The sequence below is a fragment of the Astatotilapia calliptera genome, chromosome 1 (genome assembly GCF_964374335.1).
Source record: "Astatotilapia calliptera chromosome 1, fAstCal68.1, whole genome shotgun sequence".
Classification (NCBI taxonomy): domain Eukaryota; kingdom Metazoa; phylum Chordata; class Actinopteri; order Cichliformes; family Cichlidae; genus Astatotilapia; species Astatotilapia calliptera.
In genome coordinates this window covers 1,094,080-1,114,899 of record NC_137422.1, presented here as the reverse complement: position 1 = coordinate 1,114,899, position 20,820 = coordinate 1,094,080, and the positions used below count along the sequence as shown (strand labels likewise).

General features: G+C 43.3%; 1 protein-coding gene across 1 annotated transcript in view; it reads left to right on the top strand.

Moving 5' to 3' along the window:
- The first annotated feature begins 1,026 nt into the window (after positions 1–1,026).
- adamts17 (ADAM metallopeptidase with thrombospondin type 1 motif, 17) overlaps positions 1,027–20,820 on the top strand; it is a 91,708-nt gene continuing 71,914 nt past the window's right edge. The window contains exons 1-3 of the mRNA XM_026183405.2: positions 1,027–1,239; positions 1,536–1,894; positions 18,607–18,778. Coding sequence (XP_026039190.1) covers positions 1,185–1,239; positions 1,536–1,894; positions 18,607–18,778 — 586 coding nt within the window. The 5' untranslated portion in view covers positions 1,027–1,184. The remainder of the gene's footprint in view (positions 1,240–1,535; positions 1,895–18,606; positions 18,779–20,820) is intronic.

Below are 20,820 nucleotides of genomic sequence, written 5' to 3'. Positions count from 1 at the left end.
AACACCAGTAGGCGGTAGGTGAAGCGTCTTGCCCAAGGACACAACGACCAGGACAGAGAGCCCAGGGATCGAACCGGCAACCTTCCGGTTACAGATACGCTTCCCAACCCCCTGAGCCCCAACTGTATGAATGAATGAATCAAGGGAGCTAAGTTCTATTTCTCCACTGATTTCTATATAGCTGGACTTCTTTCAGTAATCATAGTTAGTAACAACTAATCATTCAAAAGAATGCAGGTTAAAGGAATTTACATATGAACTTAATTTTTCAGACTCAGGGGCATATTTTATATACAGCAAATGCAACAAATGAAGCGGGCAACTACCTGCACTGTTCTCACACATATAGGACATCGCACAGATGCTGTGTTAGGAGGCCAGCAGGCTAAAGACTGTTTAGTGTTCAATTCTTGATGGGTAACTTCTACAAAGGTTTAGAGCTGGAGTGCATCTGTTGAATCATTTAATTTTGTGTGTTGATTATATAGGTTGCCTCCTTATGGGGCAGCTGTGACTTAGGAGATAGAGCAGGTCATCTAATCCAGAGAGTGGTGCCTCAATCCTTGGCTCCTCCAGACTGCAATTCAAAGTATATTATGGAATTTGTGTCATGTGTGACTGTCAGATGAGGCTTGAAATAAAAAGTTTCTTGAGAGCACAATTAGAATATAAAAAACTATTTAAGTACAATTTATGCAGTTACTCCTAAAAACTCTGGTTTATGTAGTCTTAAAAATGATCTCCTTTTTTATTTGTATTTTTACTGTCCAACAATCACATCTTCTTTCGTTTGTTCATCCCCTCCCGTCTATGTAAAGTTTTCTCTTAAAAATGAAAAGCAGAATACAAAAAAACCTTTGACAATTATCAGCAATTCTCCCCACTTGAAACCACGTGTAGGGTTTCAACCCACGACACTTTCCAACAGCTTTGCCGGCCAATGAGAATAGAGAGATTTCTCGGCCTCGGTCGCCTTAAGGTTTAACGGACCCAATCTCACGCGAGTAGAGGCGGACTCCAGCTGTGTGGGCGTGTCCTGCGCTGCAAAGTAATTCCAGCCTGAGTTACTGAAGCTTCTCCTACTTTGGAAAAGTAGAGTTTCCGACCTATGCTTCGCTGAGCGCTTCGGTTTCCTCAAAATAAAGCACTTTTAGTTTTTCTTTCTGCGCTGCTTTGTTTTTATCATGGTTAACAGCCATGTTGTCCCTCTGCTCTTTCTCCTCTGCATCGCATTCACTGGTAAGTATAACAGCTCTTACGCATGAACTCATTGCCTTGTACGACGGCTGACACAGGGCAGCTGAAGAAATGTCTTTCTGCAGTTAAAAATCCAAATGTTTCTCACCAGTTACTTGTATTCTGTTACGAATAGTCGAAGGCTTTAGATTTTTGAGATCCACAAACTGAGCTCGGATGTTGAACGTGTGTGCTAAGAGTCAGGGAGCACCGGAGCAGACTGTCTCCTCACGCAGACTAGGATAGACTATTTTTGTCCAATGTGGTCGCTGTTTGATGGAGGCTGTCTCTATCCACAGCCCAGTCTGAGCTGGAGACAGATGAAGTAATTCCCAGGCTGCTGTATGGCCAGGAGGCGCACCTATCCGACCACACTACCCGCACCCTGCGCCGCGGTCAGCGCTCCCTGGACGCCGCGAGAGAAGGACGCTCGGAACCAGAAAACATCATCGTCTTACTGCCCGCTTTCGGAAGCAACCTGCATTTAAATCTAACGCGGGATAGCACGTTTCTGTCCAAGGACTTTGTAGTAGAGGAGAGGTACAAGGGGGAAAGCGCTGTGGTAAACAGCTTATCCAAGAACCAGCTATGCTTTTATTCTGGAGCCATCATTAACCATACAGACTCTCTGGCATCAGTTAGCACCTGCGGTGGTCTGGTAAATGTGTCTGCAGTTTCTCTTTGTGCGTGTGTGTGTGTGTGTGTGTGTGTGTGTGTTTGGACTTGTTAATAGGTGTCATATGATTCGATTCAAGCAGTTGGGGTCATATTATTCATTTTCATAAAACTAAAGACTACGTTACAGCAAACTGGCTAGTGAGACTTCAGTCACCTAGTGAAGCACCTCTGAAGCATGATTTTGTAACAACTGCTAATCTCTTAAACCCCACTGACCTGATGGTGGGTCAGTCAGTTCAAAGTCGCACAATGCAGCTCGATACTAACTGTATATTAAGGGCTTGGCAAAACACTGTAATTCAAGTTCCACTCAGCAGTTCTCAACTGCTTCTTACAATCTCCTCAGTGAGTCAAAGATTAGCAACTTCCACTGTGAAACATACCTGTAAGCTGAGCGAGCAGGCCAGGAGTTAACAATTTGTGTTTCTTTCATGCTCTGTGTGTGTTGAGTGGTGCTACGTAATCACTTTGTCCACATCTTGATTAGTGACAGAGGAATAAGGCGATTGCTTCAGTCTTAAAGTATTGCAAGGAAAATACTGCCTAACTACAAAATACTGGATGTTAAATAGTCAAATCTGTTAGTTTGCCAACATCCATCGGAAACTATCACTTTAAAATGTTTTGAGTCACGTACTTTTACTAGCTATAGCAGTCACTGATCTCTGAGGCACTCGTGGAGGAATGGGGTGGGGTTAGTGTTTGGTATTTTGATAATACTCTTATGTAATGGGACTGTGCAGGTAGGGGTCCGGGTTCAGTCCTGGACTCCTGGATTCAACAGGCCTGAGGTCAGTTCTCAAAGCTGTGCTTCTTTATTTTCTCTGTATAGTCTTAGTAGCCACATTTGAGCATTAAACCCACCTACACTGAATGAGAAGATCATTGTCCAGCAGTGAACAGACACATAGTGTGTTCATATGGAAAAACAAAAACTTTGGCAGCTGCAATCCATGAACTTACAGCCTCATATCCTCCTGCATGGTAGCTTATTCTGCGATTCTAAATTGGCTAAGTGGTCAAAGACCAGAAACACGTTACTCACTGTAAATGTGTGCTTACAGTAAGTAATTCTGTAAACTCACATTCACATTACATTACATCTGACTTACAAGTAAACCAACCCTAAATGGGTTACTGAGGGGATGATAACACAATATCACTTCAAAGTTTAATTTTTCCAGGACAAGCAGCTGGACGAAGGTTGGAGAGCAGGTTACTGAGAAAGAACACTGAGGCAGCAAGGGGAATAAAAACTCCTGTTAAAGATGCCACAGTTCAGTTAGTGCTGCTTTTACTACTGGAAGAAATTATGTTCCAAAGTAATAACACAAAAGTTGTAAGCAACAAAGCAGAAATGCAATCTGCATGAAAATGTTTCAGTTGCTTGTCCAGTGTTTATAAATGTATTGCAAACTTTATCCATGATTAGTGTTTTGTGGAAATTGGATAAAAACTACTGGCTGACTCCACAGTGGGACTGTAAATGGTTTGCATTTGTATAGCGCTTTACACAGTCCCTAAGGACCCCAAAGCGTTTTACACTACATTCAGTCATTCACCCATTCACACACACACACTGGTGATGGCAGCTACATCGTAGCTACAGCTGCCCTGGGGCGCACTGACAGAGGCGAGGCTGCCGGACACTGGCGCCACCAGTAGGCAAACATGGGGTTAGTATCTTGCCCAAGGATATTTGGCATGCAGCCTGGAGGCAGCCTGGGATCGAACCACCGACCTTCTGATTAGTGGCTGACCTGCTCTGGCTGTGTAATACACCCCTGCCAGGTTCCCAGTTTATGGTGTGGCTAACAAATAGAAGAAGCCAGCTGGTAAATTACAACCAACGACCCTTTTGTGCTGTTAGGTGAGAGTGCTAACCGCTGCCCACTGTGCTGAGAGAAAGAGAAACGTTTCCTTTTTAAAAATGTATTTATTTCTAAATTGGGACCCATGGCAATGGATGGTAACCATGTCAAGCTCTGGGACACCTGTCAGTCGCACTTTACTGTGTATATGTGTGAGATAGCCTGGTCTACACACACGTGCACAGAGTTGATTTAACCATGTTGCTCAGTTGATCTGGTAGTTGAACTGTTTGTGGTTGGATAAATTTCATAAGAGTGCAAGCCCACTTTGCCCTTGTGCGACCAAGAAGCATAAATGAGACTGATATCTGCATGGCCATCTGTCAGGTCTGCTTGGATTATGGTTTGCTGCATTTCTTTCTTCTATTTTTTTTAACCCGTATTCAAAATTCATCATTGCAGAGTAGACAGGATAGGAGGGCAAGGGAAGACAGAGCAAAAGGCCACAGGTCGCACTCAAACCCCGGCTGTTGCTTTCTAGCAATAAGGCATATGGGCACACGTTTGACCAGTGACCTAAACTGGTTCCTGTTTGCAGTATGTTTATTCTGTATTTGCAGTAAAGATGAGTTTGTTCCGTTGGTGTGTGATCGCCGAACACTTGTTGAAATCAGATCATCCCACATAACTTGGATAAAGCATTACTTGGGTGATCAAATCTCCTTCAAATATTCCAGGACAAGGAAGAAGTGGGAAGGTGTTTTGATGAGAATTAAGGTTTACTTGAAGTTTGCCTGCAGGTCTGGTCCCTGCCTGCTTTCAGTTGGATTTCTTCTGACTCACTGACTACTGGGGCTTTTGTGGACCCATCCAGTCCTTCTTGTTCATCCAGAACTTCCTCACTGGCTGATGAAGACTCCTCTCCCTCTCCAAAAACAGGCCTAGACATTGAATTACAAAAAAGTTCCAGGTTGTTGGTGATTCGTAACTGTTGTGAATCCAGACCCTTGGCCAAAGAATTTCAAGTCAAACAGAGTTTTATTGTCAACCCAACATTATACACTCAAAGTGTACAGTTGGATGAAATGTCATCCTCCTGGGTCGAAGTTACAAAGTGTAGAAATAAAAATAAAATTTCTAGTCAATAGATTTAAAAAAAACAAAAAACAATCTAATTAATCGCACAATTTTTCTGTAATTAATCGCAATTGCTTGATCAATAGCCTGGCTGCAATTACACTTTTTCAACTTTATATTTAAGCTTGTAACTGACATTTATGCAACATAATGAAGCAGAATAAACACAAAAAATGTTAAATGCTTAAATTCAAAGAGAATTTGAATAGTTTCAGTCTTTTAACACAGCTTCTCTCCTGTGAAATACAACTTTTTAAAAAACCTATATACTAAGAAGTAAGTATACACTCATATATAATATATATTAGTGCTGTCAAACAATGAAAATATTTAATCAGATTCATCACAGGGTTACTGTGGATTAATTTTGATTAATCACAATTAAATATCATTCATTTTTATTCTATATTTTTTTTTAGTATTTTTAGTATTTATTTATTTATTTATTGTCATTGTCAAGAACAATGAAATTGCGTTTGGGGCTTCCATACAACCCAAAAAAAAAGAAGAAAATAATAAATACCCCTTAAAACCCAAGTGTACATATTTAACCCAGTGTGACTCCAATGCAATAAGACAATCCTTAGCAATAATGTTCGTAGAAATTTAGACAGAGACCTGAGAAACATGACAAAATACAACAATGCAACCCATTCAATATTATTGTACTGTGAGATATGATATCAGATATGATAGTTATCTATTTAAGAAAGAGGGGGGGGGGGCAGGAGGGGGAAGAGAATAAAGATATGATGCACCAATGCAGACCAGTTCATTGCTATTAAGAAGTTGGATATGGTTATTGTCCGTGAGAGGGGGGCAGAGAGTTCAGGAGCCTCACAGCCTGTGGATACAGGCTGTTGGCCAGTCTGGATGTTCTGGCCTGTATAGACCTGTACCTTCTCCCTGAGGGCAGCAGATGGAAAAGGTGGCGCGCAGGGTGATGTTGGTCCCGCAGGATACTGTGCACCCTCCTCAGACAGCGAGTGGGGAAGATATTACTGATCTCTGGCAGACTTGTTCCAATAATCGCATTTCAGTTTGCATGAGCAAACAGAAAAAAGGGAAAATATAGGCACTTAACATGTTTATTGAACATCTTAAACCTTCATGTAAACAAAACTCTGTGAACATTTATCCTCTCTCTTCTCAACGATATTAACAGGTCTGCAGTTTGTTGCAATTGTGTCAGTTAATATGTCCGAGGTCGACTTACCGAGCCCCCGATGCTCCGTGATTGGTTTGGTGCAAGCTGGGTGACACGTTAGCCAAAGTGCTAGCAGCATCCCTGACTAACGTAGGCTTCGCTTCAATGTGATATTTTAAGATGGAAGTGCTTCGGTGAAAAGAAAATTCCTTCTTGCACAATGTGCAAAATACTTTATGTCGGTCGACTGTTCCATCTTGTTATTTTTTTAATACTGAAATTTCCCATCGAGAGGGCCAATGTGTGTTTATCATCTTCCATATTGAGTTGATTGGTTCAGCTGCCCGTCACTACCAGATCAACTGCCCATTTGCACATGTGCGAGGGTAACTTTACTTGGACAAACTGCCCGAAATGCGCTGACAGAAACATTTCAGGGATTTTGAGTCATTCTGCACTGCAGTTGCGTTAATTGCGTTAAAAAAATGTAGTGGATTAATTTGTGTTAATGCGTTAATTTTGACAGCACTAAAAATTTCAAATACAACAATACAGAACTAAGATAAACTAAGAATAAGTACAGCAGTACTGTAATTGAATAGAAATAGAATAAAAAAATAGAAAAATGAGAATAAATAAATACAAGAGTGGAACAGTGTAATATGGAATAGATCAAGTATTGGAAGTGAGAGGAGAGTGTTATATGTGTGATGGAGGGCAGCATGGTGTTCAGGAGCCGGACTGCTTAGTGGGAAAAAACTACCTGGTCCTGATGCTGCAGAGTCATCTTCCGGATGGAAGAGGAGTAAACAGTTGGTGGGAGAGGTGATGCGGGTCAGCCATGATGCTAATGGCTTTACAAATTCAGTGTCAGGTGTAAATACCCTGTAGACTGGGTAGAGAGCTGCCAATAATGCGCTCAGCAGTCCACACAATCCTCTGGAGGGCTCTGTGGTTGGACGCGTTTCAGTTTCCGTACCAGACTGTGATAAAGCTGGTTAAGATGCTCTCTATGGTGCCTGTGTAGAAGGTGCTAAGGATAAGGATGGGTTTGGGGAGGTGCACCTTCTTCAGTCGTCTCAGGAAGTGCAGTCGCTTTGTGCTTGAATTTCTTAATCCCCTAGGGTCTAGTGTATAATTACACATTTGTGACTACTTTTGATTTTACCTTTGTCTGAAATTACAGTTACATTTTCATTTTGACATTCTGTGTTAACACAATTGATCTAAAAGTGCACGAAAAATATCAAATTTAAATTACTTATGAAGTTTTTTTTTCTGTGAAAACCACAAACATGTTTCTGTTTACATTTTCACAACTTGAAATGCAAATATATAAATTGTCAATTTTAAAATGACAGAACAATTAGGCGTCACAATAAGATCCAAAAAATAGTTTCTCTGCATCACAAAACAGGGTTTGCATTGCAATCTGCCATTGGTCACTTTTTGGCTAGCAACTGTGACATTCACTAGTGCCCTTTTTGTTCTGACTTCACACTAATTAACATAAGACAAGACACTATAGTCATGTCCAAATTCATGGGCTGCATCCTCCTGAGGACCCGGCCTTTGCGGTCTACGTGGGCCGGGTCCTCAGAAGGTCGGGTAGGCTGGAAGTAAGCGGCTGTGAAATTGGACGGTCCAGCCTTCAGATTAGCGTCACCGCTGTCTCGGTGGAGTTTAATAAACTCAGCCGTCTGCTCCCTGCTATCTAAAATATAACAGGACACTGGAGTAAACTCTCCACCATCTCACACGTCTGTTTAATCAGTTTTCTGTCTGACGTTTAGTCAGCTGTGTGAAAACCAAGGAGGAACCCACCCGGGGGATTAATAAAGTTTTATTTTATCTAATCTTATCTAATAACTTTAATCTCAGCCAAACCGATTTACTCACGAACAAACAAAACACTGAAATAAGCCAAACCATAACATTTTTAGGTTGTCTAAGTGACTTATATATTACATTTAACCTGAGTAGCAAAAGTCCGCGGTGATCTGAACATGATGTGCCGGGAGTTTGCCGTTCTCTGCGGCTCTAATGACCCTCGAGCTCCCGGCTAGCTATCGACCCAGGAAGATTAATAAGAGTAATTTTAAAACTTAGTAGCGGCCGCCATTGCCGGAAACTGGAGTTTGGCTGGGCCGCGCTATGAATTCTGGGATATGGTGGGCCACGAAGGACACACCCGACCCATCCTTCAAATTCGGGGAAAAGGAGGACGCATTTGTCGGCTGCATTCGGAGGAGTCTATGAATTTGGACAGCCTTCGGCGCGTCGCTGTGACGCAATTGGTCTACAAATGCGGCCTCAGGAGGATGCAGCCCATGAATTTGGACACCCCCTATATACTCCAAACACGCTAAATGTCACAAATCTCTCACATCTCAAAACTCTCTCGCTGCCGTCTCTCCCAAAACGTTTCTCTCTTCCTAAACAACTAAACGCCACATGTTGGCATAGAATATTTTTGATTGGTTGAAATTTGTAATTTTTATTTATTTATTTATTTATTTTTTTACACCAATAGGAAAGAAATGTCATGGATTTTTTTTTTCACGGTCCTTAGAAAATGCAATTTTTACTGTATCTTGCCACACTAAACCTGATATTTATTTGTCTTGTTTTACATGTGCTATCAACACAATTTCAAAACTGTTGTGTACATAGTTTCAACTCTGCACTTTCAGCACAAGTTGAAATGGAAACTCAGTGTGGGTCCATCTTGTTGCTATGTCATCTTGAATGGGTCATATGATTTGGGTGTGTCCATTGATCCCAGAGGGTAAATCTAGTTAAATCATGCTCTGATAGCTTTCAGAGGCACTCTTTTGTGTGAGGTTGGTCAGAGGGCTGGTCAGCTCCACGAAATTTGGGATGAACCTACAGAAGTAATCAGCCAACCCCAAGAACTGCTGCATCTCTTTTTTTTTTTTGGTCTTGGGATGAGAACAGGATGCAACAGCTGGAGTCTTCTCCATCTCCATCTGCACACTTCTTTGGGTTGGTGGTGAACCCCTGCAGCACTGCGGCATCTCGCTGCATATGCTTCGCCCAGGTGTCACTGTGGATCATGACATCATCCAGGTACACGGCAGCATGTTGATGCAGCTCTCCATCAGACACTAGACAGAATTGGTAAAAACAAGGGATGGAGAAAGCAAATTTTTTCGTAGACGTTGGAGTCAAGGGAATCTGCTGCTAGCCAATGATCAAGCAAAAAAAAAAAAAAAAAAATACAATAGCAAGGTGATTAATGTAATGATTTAATACAACTTCATGTATATCTGTTTGATAAAGCTTAAGTTGGATCATATACACATTTGACTTGATGTGCCACTAATAAAGAGGAAAACCTTTTAGTAATGGCTAAAGTCTGGGTCAACAAGACTGAAGGTATCTTGCTGCTCAACAGAGCTTTTGTGTGATTTATACAAGAATGCTGGTCCAGTGCATATATAGACTGCATCAAGCTCAAAGCCAGTGAGAACTGAGAAAGAATCGGCTCGAAAAGTTATATCGGCAATGGAATCGAAATCGCTAATTTCTTATTGATTTCCATCCATAACTCCAAGGCTGTCTCCTCGACAATAAGCTCTTCCCGGCAGTGCTGGCTGTGGAAATTGCTGAGGTCTAATCTGGGTATGGTGGTCTTGGTTGTTTTGAGGTATGCTACAGCACTGATGGCCTTGGTTGAAGCATCTGAGAAGGTACAAATCTGGTCCAGTGAGTAGAACATTGTTCAGAGAGATGCCGTTGTTTTGTGCGAGTCAAAAACTACTCTGGTCTGGTCTGGCTTTCTCGGTTCATAGACCAAGTGTTGGTAAATGCCAGCACTCTGTGGAGGTGGAAGCTCTGCATGGTTGTCAAATACTGCATCAAAGCAACAAACTGCTCTTTGTTGCTTGGGTTGTGCTCTAGGGTGTATCTAAGACAAGAAAGACAAGTCACAGCTTGCTCTCAATTGTTTGGCAGAGGTGGCCTTGGAGATCAAAAGGAGCGTCAAAACTCTGTCCCTCAGCCTCCAACCTTCAGACAGAGCCCCCCAACAGCAGCCTAACAGTAGCAGAGGAGCTCAACAGCTGTTTGAGACCGCCCCTCCCTGGCACCTCCTGCCCCCCACCTCCGCCCTACCTGGTACACTTCTCCTCTCCCTCCAGGAACATGAGGTGAGGAGAAGACTGAGAGCGGTGAAGCCCAGGAGAGCTGCCAGCCCCAGCAGCATCCCAGTAGTTGTGGTTGAACACCAACTGGCAGTGATCCTCACCAGCCTGTTCAACCTGTCTGACTCATGCCACTGTTCCCACCCGTCTGAAGACTGCAACAGACAGCTTCCATGATTACAGACTACTACAGCCCTCATGTCTGTACTCATGAAGTGTTTCGAGCAGATATGCGTCAGCACATCAGAGACTGCCTACCACCCTCTCTTGACACCCACAAATTTGCTTACAGAGCAAATTGGTCCACGGAGGATGGCATCACCATCACCATCCGGAGAAAAGGAAGAGCTACGTGAGAATGCTATTCATGGACTACAGCTCACAGTGTAGCTGTGCGGATGGGGATGCGGAGGGGGAGGAGGCACAGTCCATTTATCAGTCTGACAGCTTGTGCAAGGTAATGGTCAGATTATTACCTGAAGACTAAAGCTATAAGCATAAATCCTTTCTTAAAAAAACGAGCCATGAACTAACTAAAAGTGAAACGTGCACGAACAACTCACAAACACTGTGTAAAATACCCAGAACCATGACATTATGTCTACCCTTTCAGCTTTGTTCTGGCATGTTCTTCAGTACAGAAATGGCAAAGAAAATGTTGGTTTTGCTTATTGAGATGCAGCTTGACATTTTCATTAAAACTGGATTTGGTGATTATTTTTTATGATTAGAAAATCAATGTGTTCACGTTGTAGACAGTGGTACTTGCTAATAGCACCACTTTAGCTCTCTCTATCATCAGTTAGACTACGTTCACACTGCAGGTCTTAATGCTCAATTCCGATTTTTTGATCAAATCCGATTTTTTTGTCTCCTCGTTCACACTACAAATAAAATGCGACAGCAAACGCGCTCTAGTGTGAACGCTCAAAGCGGCCCGCATGCGCAAAAGAAGATGTCACACACAACGCGCTCTGTTTAGACCAAGAACAAACAGTATTGTTTGACTGATGGCCGTTAATATAAAGACTTCGGACTTTACGTTTCCCAATTTTTGCTTTAAGTTATTTTGTTATTTACATAATAATGTAAATAACCTAATAATGATCCTTATTGCTGTTTTAGAGGAGCGCTGCTTCAAAGGATAGCTGTAGATTTCTGTCAGAATCTGCAGATTATACAGTACAAATAAAATGTTCACGTTGTCTTCCCAACAGTTTCACTGACATCTACACTGGATGGCTAGGAAGCGTTCGCGATGTCTTCTCGGGCGCTGATAATTGGCTTCAGTCTTGTGTCGGTGACGTAAAAGGCGGATTTAATGCGACTTGACCGTTCAAACAGCAGTCGCTTTCTAAAACATCGGATATGTATCGGATTCAGTACCACATACGAAAGTGACCCAGATCGGATTTGAAAATATCGGATTTGCGCCGTTCACACTGTCATAGCATGATCGGATATGGGTCGCATAGGGTCAAAAAAATTGGATTTGATGCGCTTTCGCCTGCAGTGTGAACGTAGCCTTATTTTATTTAAAAAGATCTAAATACTGATATGTGATTCTAATTGAAGATCATATAATCAGACTTATTTGGGTATTTATTCAAACTGGTTTTGGATTGATCAGGTTTTAGTTTATATTGTTTGATATTGCTCTATCAAAGCCAGAGATCTTGACTCCAATGCCAAAAACTTTAATTTTGTCTAGTTTAGTTTAATATGCTCGGTTTGGTCATTTGCTAGCTAATCAGAAACATCCAACCTTTCATGTATGGCATAGCCACTCACTTACATACTGGTAATATAAACATGAGGCAGAAGGTAGGTTATTAAAGTGCTACAAATCGAAAAATGACATGTAGTGACAAAGAATGGGAACTGAGAACTGGTTCTTGTAGAAAACCGATTCCCAGTAGTCCAATTCTTTGGTATTGTTAGTCTGCCTGCTTGTCGATCACACTTATCAGTTCTTGCACTTCCACAGCAATCAGCTGATTTCAGTTCGCGTGTCAGAGGAGAAAAATAGCAACGCAGTCGAGAGCATGGAAACACAAAAGGACGAGATAAATGGCAAAGTGGAAAACTGCATCCAGGACAGAAACGGCCTCATTATGCTGCTAACACAACTTCATTTTTTTTTTTTTGGAAGCATCTGCCAAGACAGCATGCTAATGGTAAGCTAGCCATGAACCCAGAGCAAAAGCTGAGTGCAAGCCAAAAGCCAGATCCTTAAGTTCAGCAAGTAACAAGCAGATGAGCAGTCAGGCTGCAGCCTCTCTTTCTACCTCATGTTTCTGATCGCATGTGCTGGTTTTCATCTTTGCTTTGTGTGGTCAGCTTTGTATTCTACTAAGAGAAAGATCTTAGAGATGGATGTCCTCATTAGGAATTTGTGTTGGTGTGTGGGGTTGGAGCCTCAGGTTTATATTGTTAAAGGCTGATCCTGATACAGTGTGTTTTAGCTGTTTTACAGAGTAACGTGAAAGATTAGATTAGATTAGATGAAACTCCCCTCCAGAGAGGAGTTAAACAGTCTGATGGCGTGTGGGACAAAGGAGTTTTTAAGTCTGTTAGTTCTTGTCTTGGGGAGAAGCAACCTGTCACTGAACAGACTCTTCTGGTTGTTAATGGCCGTGTGCAGAGGATGCCCAGCATTGTCCATAATGTCCATCAGTTTCTTTAATGTCCTTTTCTCTGCCACTGTCACCAGAGTGTCCAGCTTCATGCCGACCACAGAGCTAGCCCTCCTGATCAGTTTCTCCAGCCTGGATGAGTCCTTCTTTGCTGTGCTGCTCCCCCAGCACACCACAGCATAGAAAAGTACTCCAGCAACCACCGACTGGTAAAACATCCTCAGGAGCTTCCTGCAGATGTTAAAAGACCTCAGCCTCCTGAGGAAGTACAGTCGGCTTTAGGCTTTTTTATACAGGTGCTCTGTGTTGCATGACCAGTCCAGTTTATTGTCCACCCACAGCCCGAGGTACTTGTACTTGTTGACCACCTCCACCTCCTCCCCCTCTATCTGAACCGGCAGTGGACCTTCTCTGGACCTCCCGAAGTCCACAACCAGTTCCTTAGTCTTTGAGGTGTTGCAGGTGGTTTGTGTGACTCCATGCGACAAAGTTCCTCACCAGACTTCTGTACTCCTCTTCCTGATCATCCCAGATACACCCCATGATGGCTGTGTCGTCTGCAAACTTCTGAATGTGGCATAATTCAGAGTTGTAGCAGAAGTCAGAGGTGTACAGGGTGAAGAGAAGAGGGGACAGCACAGCTCCCCGTGGTGCTGCAGACCACAGTGTCACAGCCTGACGTACTGTGGTCTGTCGGTGAGGTAGTTTGAGATCCAAGCGACCAGGCAGGGGTCCACCTGCATCCTGTTCAGTTTCTCCTGAAGCAGACAGGGCCGGATAGTATTGAAGGCACTTGAAAAGTCAAGAAACAGGATCCTGACCGTGCCTTTTCACTTGTCCAGGTGTGAGTGGGCTCTATGCAGGAGGTACAGGATGGCATCCTCCACTCCGACATCCGCCTTGTTTGCGAACTGTAGTGGGTCCTGGGCATGTTGTACCTGTGGTCGGAGGAGGATGTAATATTTGCAATCATGACTTTTTTGAGTAACGACTCCAACACAAAAAACATGCACAAACATTTAACCCACAGCATGAATTCATTTGCAAGAGAGGACTTTCTTTATTGCTACTTCAGGCGACTGTCCAAACAGAACCAAAGAGAACCCAACGACAGCTGATAAGAGACTCGATACACAATCGACTTGATAAGTGAAATCGATAGTTGCTAAATTCTTATCTAATTTCCATCCCCAGTAGTGACTGATGAGACTGTGATAAGAATTAAACATAGGTGATTCAAATCTCTCATACTTAAAAACTGGATTTTACCATATAAATAAACTGTATTTCAGTGTAATAATGTATAAAAAGCATGGGAAAGAGCAGTAGTTCTAAAATTTGATATTCTCACAGTTACACTATATCATTTAACCAAACCCATTTCTCACTTGCTTTCGCTGTGCAGCACTTGATAGGTTAAATCAAACTTTCATGAATCAATTTAATCTCTTTAAAAGTTTTGAAACTCTGAGAATAGAGAAAGTTTTAAAGTTACCACACATCCCTCCAAATACAGCTATCTTTACATACTTTGCATAGTTTTGATATATTTACTCTCCAGTAACTGACTGGTATCATATTCATATGTTGATGGAGCTGTAGAAATCCTTTAATCCATCCTCCAGACCACATTCTGCTGGCTAACATCATTTGTTAGTCCTGAGGTTCAGCTGGAAGTGGAATGTCTGCACAAATGCTGGAACAGGCTGAGCTGTATTTTATGGCATACCACACCATTATAGTCAGAGGAGGCCTGTTTATAGTAAATCCAGAGTATAATTGTCCATTGTGTTTATACTATACTAAACCTTATTCTGTTTTACTGATTTGAAGCCATTCAAAATAGAAAATAAAACTGTCAAATGCTTCTTGAAAAAATCTGTAAGACTTCAAATTAAACAGGATTGCCCTGTGTAGGAGGCTATCAAATGTAGTTAGCTCGGCTATTAAATTTGAATTGCTATTGTATACAAGTAGCACCAAATCAGGTGATCAAGAATTCAGGGTTACTATTAATTAGGGATGGGAATAGTCCAATTCATTGGAATCGTTAGTCTGCCTGCCTATCGATCCCGCTTATCGGTTCTTGCACTCTCGCTATGATTAGCTGATTGCAGTTTGTGTGTTGAAGGAGGAAAATGGTGTTTACAGCGTGGATATAGACATTACTTTTATTTTTATTGGATAAAAGCATGAGACCATGAGAGATGGTAAAGTGGAGACTGCTCCAGGTCAGAAACGGCTGCATTATGCTGCTAACACTTCAGCTTTTTGCAAGCACCTGCACAGGCAGCATGCTAACGCTAAGCTAGCCAATAATGGTCTTAATGTGCCTCATGACAAGCCTCTCGAAGCACTTCATCATAATGGGTGTGAGTGTAATGGGACGGTAGTCGTTGAAGCAGGACACCAGAGACTTCCAGAGACGATCATGGTGGCCTTGGTTGAAGATGTCAGTGAGGAAATCTGCAGCTGCTCTACATCCGTGGAAGAGTGATCAATCTGGATCAGCAGCCTTCCGTTGGTTAAGTCTGCGAAGTGTTTTTCTCACATCAGCCGAGGTCAGTCACATAACCTGGTCATTGTGAGGAGGGGTAGTCTTCCTCACCATTATGTTGTTCTGAGCGTCAAATAGGGCATAGAAGTTGTTCAGCGCATCTGGTAGGCAGGTGTCACCATCACAGGGAGGTGTTGGCCTCTGTGCCCTGCCGTATGTGCCGCGTGTCGCCGCTGGTCTGGAAGTGTCCGTGGTTCGACAGTTTGGCCCTTGCTGTTCACAGAGCCGCCTTGTCAACTGCTCTGTACGCGTGGTCTCGAGTCTTTAGCAGCTCACCCACCTCTGCAGCCATCCACAGTTTCTGGTTGGAGTGTATTGTGATAGCCTGGAAGACAGTGACATCATCAATGCCCTTGTTGATGTGGCTGGTCACCGATGATGTGTACACCTCCAAGATGGTGTGGTTGGTTTGTTGCAGCCTCCCTGAACATAACAGTCCTGAAGCACGGAGAGAGCTCCTGCAGGCCAGGGTCTCAGCTGTCTCAGAGCCAGTCTGCAGCATCTGATGAGCGGTCTGTATGCCGGAATTAGCACAACACACAAGTGGTCTGATTGTCCATAACCATTCCATGTTCATGTAGATACACAAGCCACCACCGCGAGTCTTACCGCACAGAGCTACATTTCGGTTGGCACGAAATGAGGTGAGCCTGTGTAGCTGAATGGTGGTGTCCGGAACTGAGCCATGTTTCTGTGAAAACAAAAATGCTGCAGTCCCTAAATTCCCACTGTGTAGTCTGCTGGAGTTGGATGTAGTCCAGTTAATTTTGTCTAGTGAGCGAGCGTTTGAGAGCAGGATGGATGGGAGAGCCAACCAGCTTGGATTTGCTCTTAGCCAAGCACAGACCCCAGCGCATTTGCCGCGCCTCCGTTTCCTCACACATCGCTTTTGGCGACCCATCCCTCGGCCACTGGCATCAGGTGATGCCGAGGACTGGATGCCTGGTTTCCATAGCAACCTAACTCCACACAGCGCTTCTGGTCCTGGTCGATTTTTGTATGATGGGTGTTTGCTGTTGGTAAACACGAACAACCCTTGTTCTGGTGTCCATGTGGCTCAGAAGTCGTGATGAAAAGGTGATTAAAAAGCCAATTAGTTAAACCACAGGAATTTCTTAAAGACTTAATTACCTTCAAGACCTCTAATAAGAAATCATTTTGTCTTATTAATGAGCAATAATAAATATTCCATCCATCCATCCATCTTCATCCGCGGCCGGGTCGCGGGGGCAGCAGCCTAAGCAAAGAGGCCCAGACCTCCCTCTCCCCAGCCACCTCCTCCAGCTTATCCGGGGGAATACCAAGGTGTTCCCAGGCCAGCCGAGAGATATAATCTCTCCAGCGTGTCCTGGGTCTGCCCCGGGGCCTCCTCCCGGTGGGACATGCCTGGAACACCTCACCTCAGGAGGCGCCCAGGAGGCATCCTTGTCAGATGCCCGAACCACCTCAGCTGGCTCCTTTCGATGTGGAGCAGCAGCTGCTCTACTCTGAGCCCCTCCCGGATGGCCGAACTTCTCACCCTATCTCTAAGGGAGAGGCCAGCCACCCTTCGGAGGAAGCTCATTTCTGCCGCTTGTATCCGCGATCTCGTTCTTTCGGTCACTACCCACAGCTCGTGGCCATAGGTGAGGGTAGGGACGTAGATCGACCGGTAAATTGAGAGCTTCGCTTTTACACTCAGCTCCCTCTTCACCACGACGGATCGGTGCAGCGTCCGCATTACTGCAGCTGCAGCCCCAATCCGTCTGTCGATCTCCGGCTCCCTTCTCCCATCACTCGCGAACAAGACCCCGAGTTACTTGAACTCCTCCACTTGGGGCAGGAACTCATCCCCGACCCGGAGTGGGCACTCCACCCTTTTCCGGCTGAGAACCATGGCCTCAGATTTGGAGGTGCTGATCCTCATTCCCGCTGCTTCACACTCGGCTGCGAACCGTTCCAGTGCGAGCTGGAGGCCCTCACCCGATGAAGCCAACAGAACCACATCGTCTGCAAAAATCAGAGATGAGATTCTGAGGCCACCAAAGCGAAAGCCCTCCGCCACTTGGCTGCGCCTAGAAATCCTGTCCATAAAAATTATGAACTATGAAATAATAAATATTCAAAAGAGAAAAATCAGTTTTCAGAATTAACTTCTGGGATGGGAAGATCATTTGTGGATGTAGGCTTCCCCGCATCCTTCTGTCTCTTCATGTAATCCCAGACACACTCGATGATGTGGAGATCAGGGCTCTGTGGGGGCCAGAGCATCCTTCCCAGTACTACTTCTTCTTCTTTATGCTGAAGATAGTTCTTAATGACTTTGGCTGTACGTTTGGGTTTGCTGTCCTGCTGCAGAATACATTTGGGGCCAATAAATAATCATTTATATTTCTGAAAACATTCTTTGCTTACAGCACCTGCCTAAAACTGTTGCACAGTACTGTAGATGGAATAGAAAAGCATGAACTAAACAGTCATGAGTGTGGTATAGTCCGGGAGAACGGAAATAGACAGGCCATTCACAGTGATCTGTTGTTTTTCCCAAGCAAGCGGCAGGATATTTGCACATTCTTACAGGTAGTGGAGATGGGCAATGATGATCCGTGGTGGAGCCCCCTGTTTGGGAGCCTGTAGAAGTGATCTGTGTGCCCTGTCCAGCAGCGGCGCTCCTTTCAAGCCCAATGCTTCCTTCAGCAGTGCCGAAACGGGATGCAGAGCAGGCGTGTCCCGGGAACCCTCATTATCCTGATGTTTTTCCTTCTTGATCTGGCCTCTAAATTGTCACACTTGTTCTCCAGAGAAACAGCCACATCTGCCAGGTGTCTTTTTGCGTTTATCATCATTGGACTTTTTTGAATCACACTTAATCTGGCCCCAATCCAAGGTGTTAACAAACTTTTTGAATGTGGGAAAAAATTGTTGTAGCAATACACTAGGTAAACAGAATTAACATTACAGCAAAATGTGAACTCTTCTCAGAAATTACTTAAAAAGTACAAACAAATACCTGCAATTATTTTAACTTTCCAAAATTTTACATTATTTTTATTCTGTATTTATTTTAAAAATGTAGAAATAATGGAGCTCTTTCAAATGTAGTACTTTGTTATATCTTCACTATGTTGGAATTATTGGTTGTAATAATAAACAATGTAAATTTACAATAAATATAACTTTTAAAATCATGCTTTTCTTGCTCCAGGACCAGATTTCCCAACACAGTCATAATAATTTCAGGTTGTATATGTCTTGACAGATGGGTTTTATCCAGATGGGAGAGGAGAGCCTGTTTATCCAGCCTGCTGTTGTACATGACCCATCCCTGTCATTCTCCGGTCTTAAACACCAGCTTCTGCGGCAATCACGTTCAGCCAAGACCAAATCTGGTCTAGATTTTAAGCGGTCCAACTACTGTGGGGCTGTACAAGGTGAGTGACACATCGAGACTGAATAGCGGAGGTCATATGGTTATAGTGACACTGACAGCAGAAGTGGTTTAGAATGATAGTTCAGGAACTTGGATGAGGTTGACAAGATGATTGGTCACGGTTAAAATTATTTGTACAAATGCATTCATGTGTATGTGTGTTTTTCCACAGGTACAGCACTGTTTAAATGTACATTCTGTTAGAACACTCTAAAGCAATGACAAAAGCCAACTTTTCGACTTTGAAAAGTCCCCGCAGGGGACATGGGAGAAAAAAAAAATTAAGACGGACTCGGGATCTCGCAAAAGTTTTAGCCGCATTCTTTGGAGGCCGCCAGCTCGAAGCCGACTGGGAGGTCGAGGCACGATGTGCCGGGAAAGCGGTGTTCCTCCCGGCTGTAGTAGGTCTCGACCTCCCGTTAGCTTCGAGCTAGTGGGTGTCAGATCTCCGAAAACGTCGGAGCACTTTTGCAAATATGTGATGTCTTGTAAACCGAGCAGGTATCTGACGTTTACACAGCTACATTCATGCCTCAAACTATCTTAAAAGTGTATTTTTTGACCCAGAAAGAGTAATATTACAACTAAGTAGCTGCTGCCATTGTTGGAATTCAACTTTTGCGAGATCCCGAGTTAGTTTTGCGAGATCTCGCAAAAGTCCATCTTAATTTTTTTTTCTCCCATGTCCCCTGCGGGGCTCCGTAGTAATTTGCAATTGGGGGAAAAAAATTGATTCACCAGAAAAGACCAAGAAATTGCAAGTGATGAAATTACAGCAACGAGAAGACCATTTTAGAGAAATATGTGTAATAGCACTCAAACCACTTTAGACAACGTGCCCCATTTACTCAAATTAGTGAATTCCTATAAGCACGTTGCCTAAATGCTTTCTATGTAAACATCCACACACATTCACAGTATCTTGCCCAAGGCAGCACTGCTGACTGGCTGCCAGGGAATCAATCCACCAATTTTGTAATTAGTGGATGACCTGCTCTGCCTCCTGAGCTACAGTCACTGTAGGTTTTTCATGAGAGAGAACACAAATGTGCTTCAATTATAAGTTTTCACAATTTATTATCAAAACGGTTAGAATTTCACTTTAGTTTTTCATGTTGCCATGGACCTTCTCTCTCTGGCTCAGAGACAAAAGGCTGCCGCGCCCGGGCGCTAAACACGTTTCTATTGCACGTCACAAAAACATAACGATAACATGATTGGTGGAAAGAGTTCGGGGTGGCCTTGGGTCTGATGTCAGCTCACGTTTCTTCTTCTGCAACTTTCTGGGCATCTCATTATTTGGAAACGCACTTCATGCTTCTGCCAGCTACATTTCCGTTACCCTGACAACCACCTCTTTTCCTCCAGTCAGACCTGCATAAACACGGAGCTGGGGTGCATTTCATAACAGCACCTAATCTAAGGCCTTGTTGTCTTGTACGTACCACAACCTCCACATTTTTGTGAAGGGGTCGTAGTCTGTTAGTATCAGAGTGAATCCAAAACTATTCTACAATAGACAAAACACAAAAATGTTACGCCAATGATGAGGCATTAGCTCTAAAAATAAAAATAAATCCCTCCTTTTATACCTTTCAAGGTGTAAATTGATTAAAAGAATAATCTGTCATTCTTTTAATAATAGTTACTGGACTTGCAGGCTATAAGCCTAGCTTATCAAAAGAGTGCAACATGAGGTCAACTGGAAATGTCTGATCACACTATTGTTACATAGTGAAAGACAACAAGAAACCTTTAACACATGAGAGGAAGTGTCCTATTTCAGTATCCTTGATCTCATCCTCACTTTCCAGGTCCTCCAGCATACTCCAAGAATCTTAACCTGTTTATTTAAGAATGAAAGTGCAGGATACAGGATACCACACTTTCTACGTACAGGGGAGGTGTGTATACCTAACACCTCCCTGTTCTGTACCACCCTCAGTCATGTGGAACAAACAAACAAACCTGCAACGGTATTTTGAGAGTAAATTAGCCAATTAAACAGTAGACTTTATTAATGCGGTACAGTTTTTATGGAAA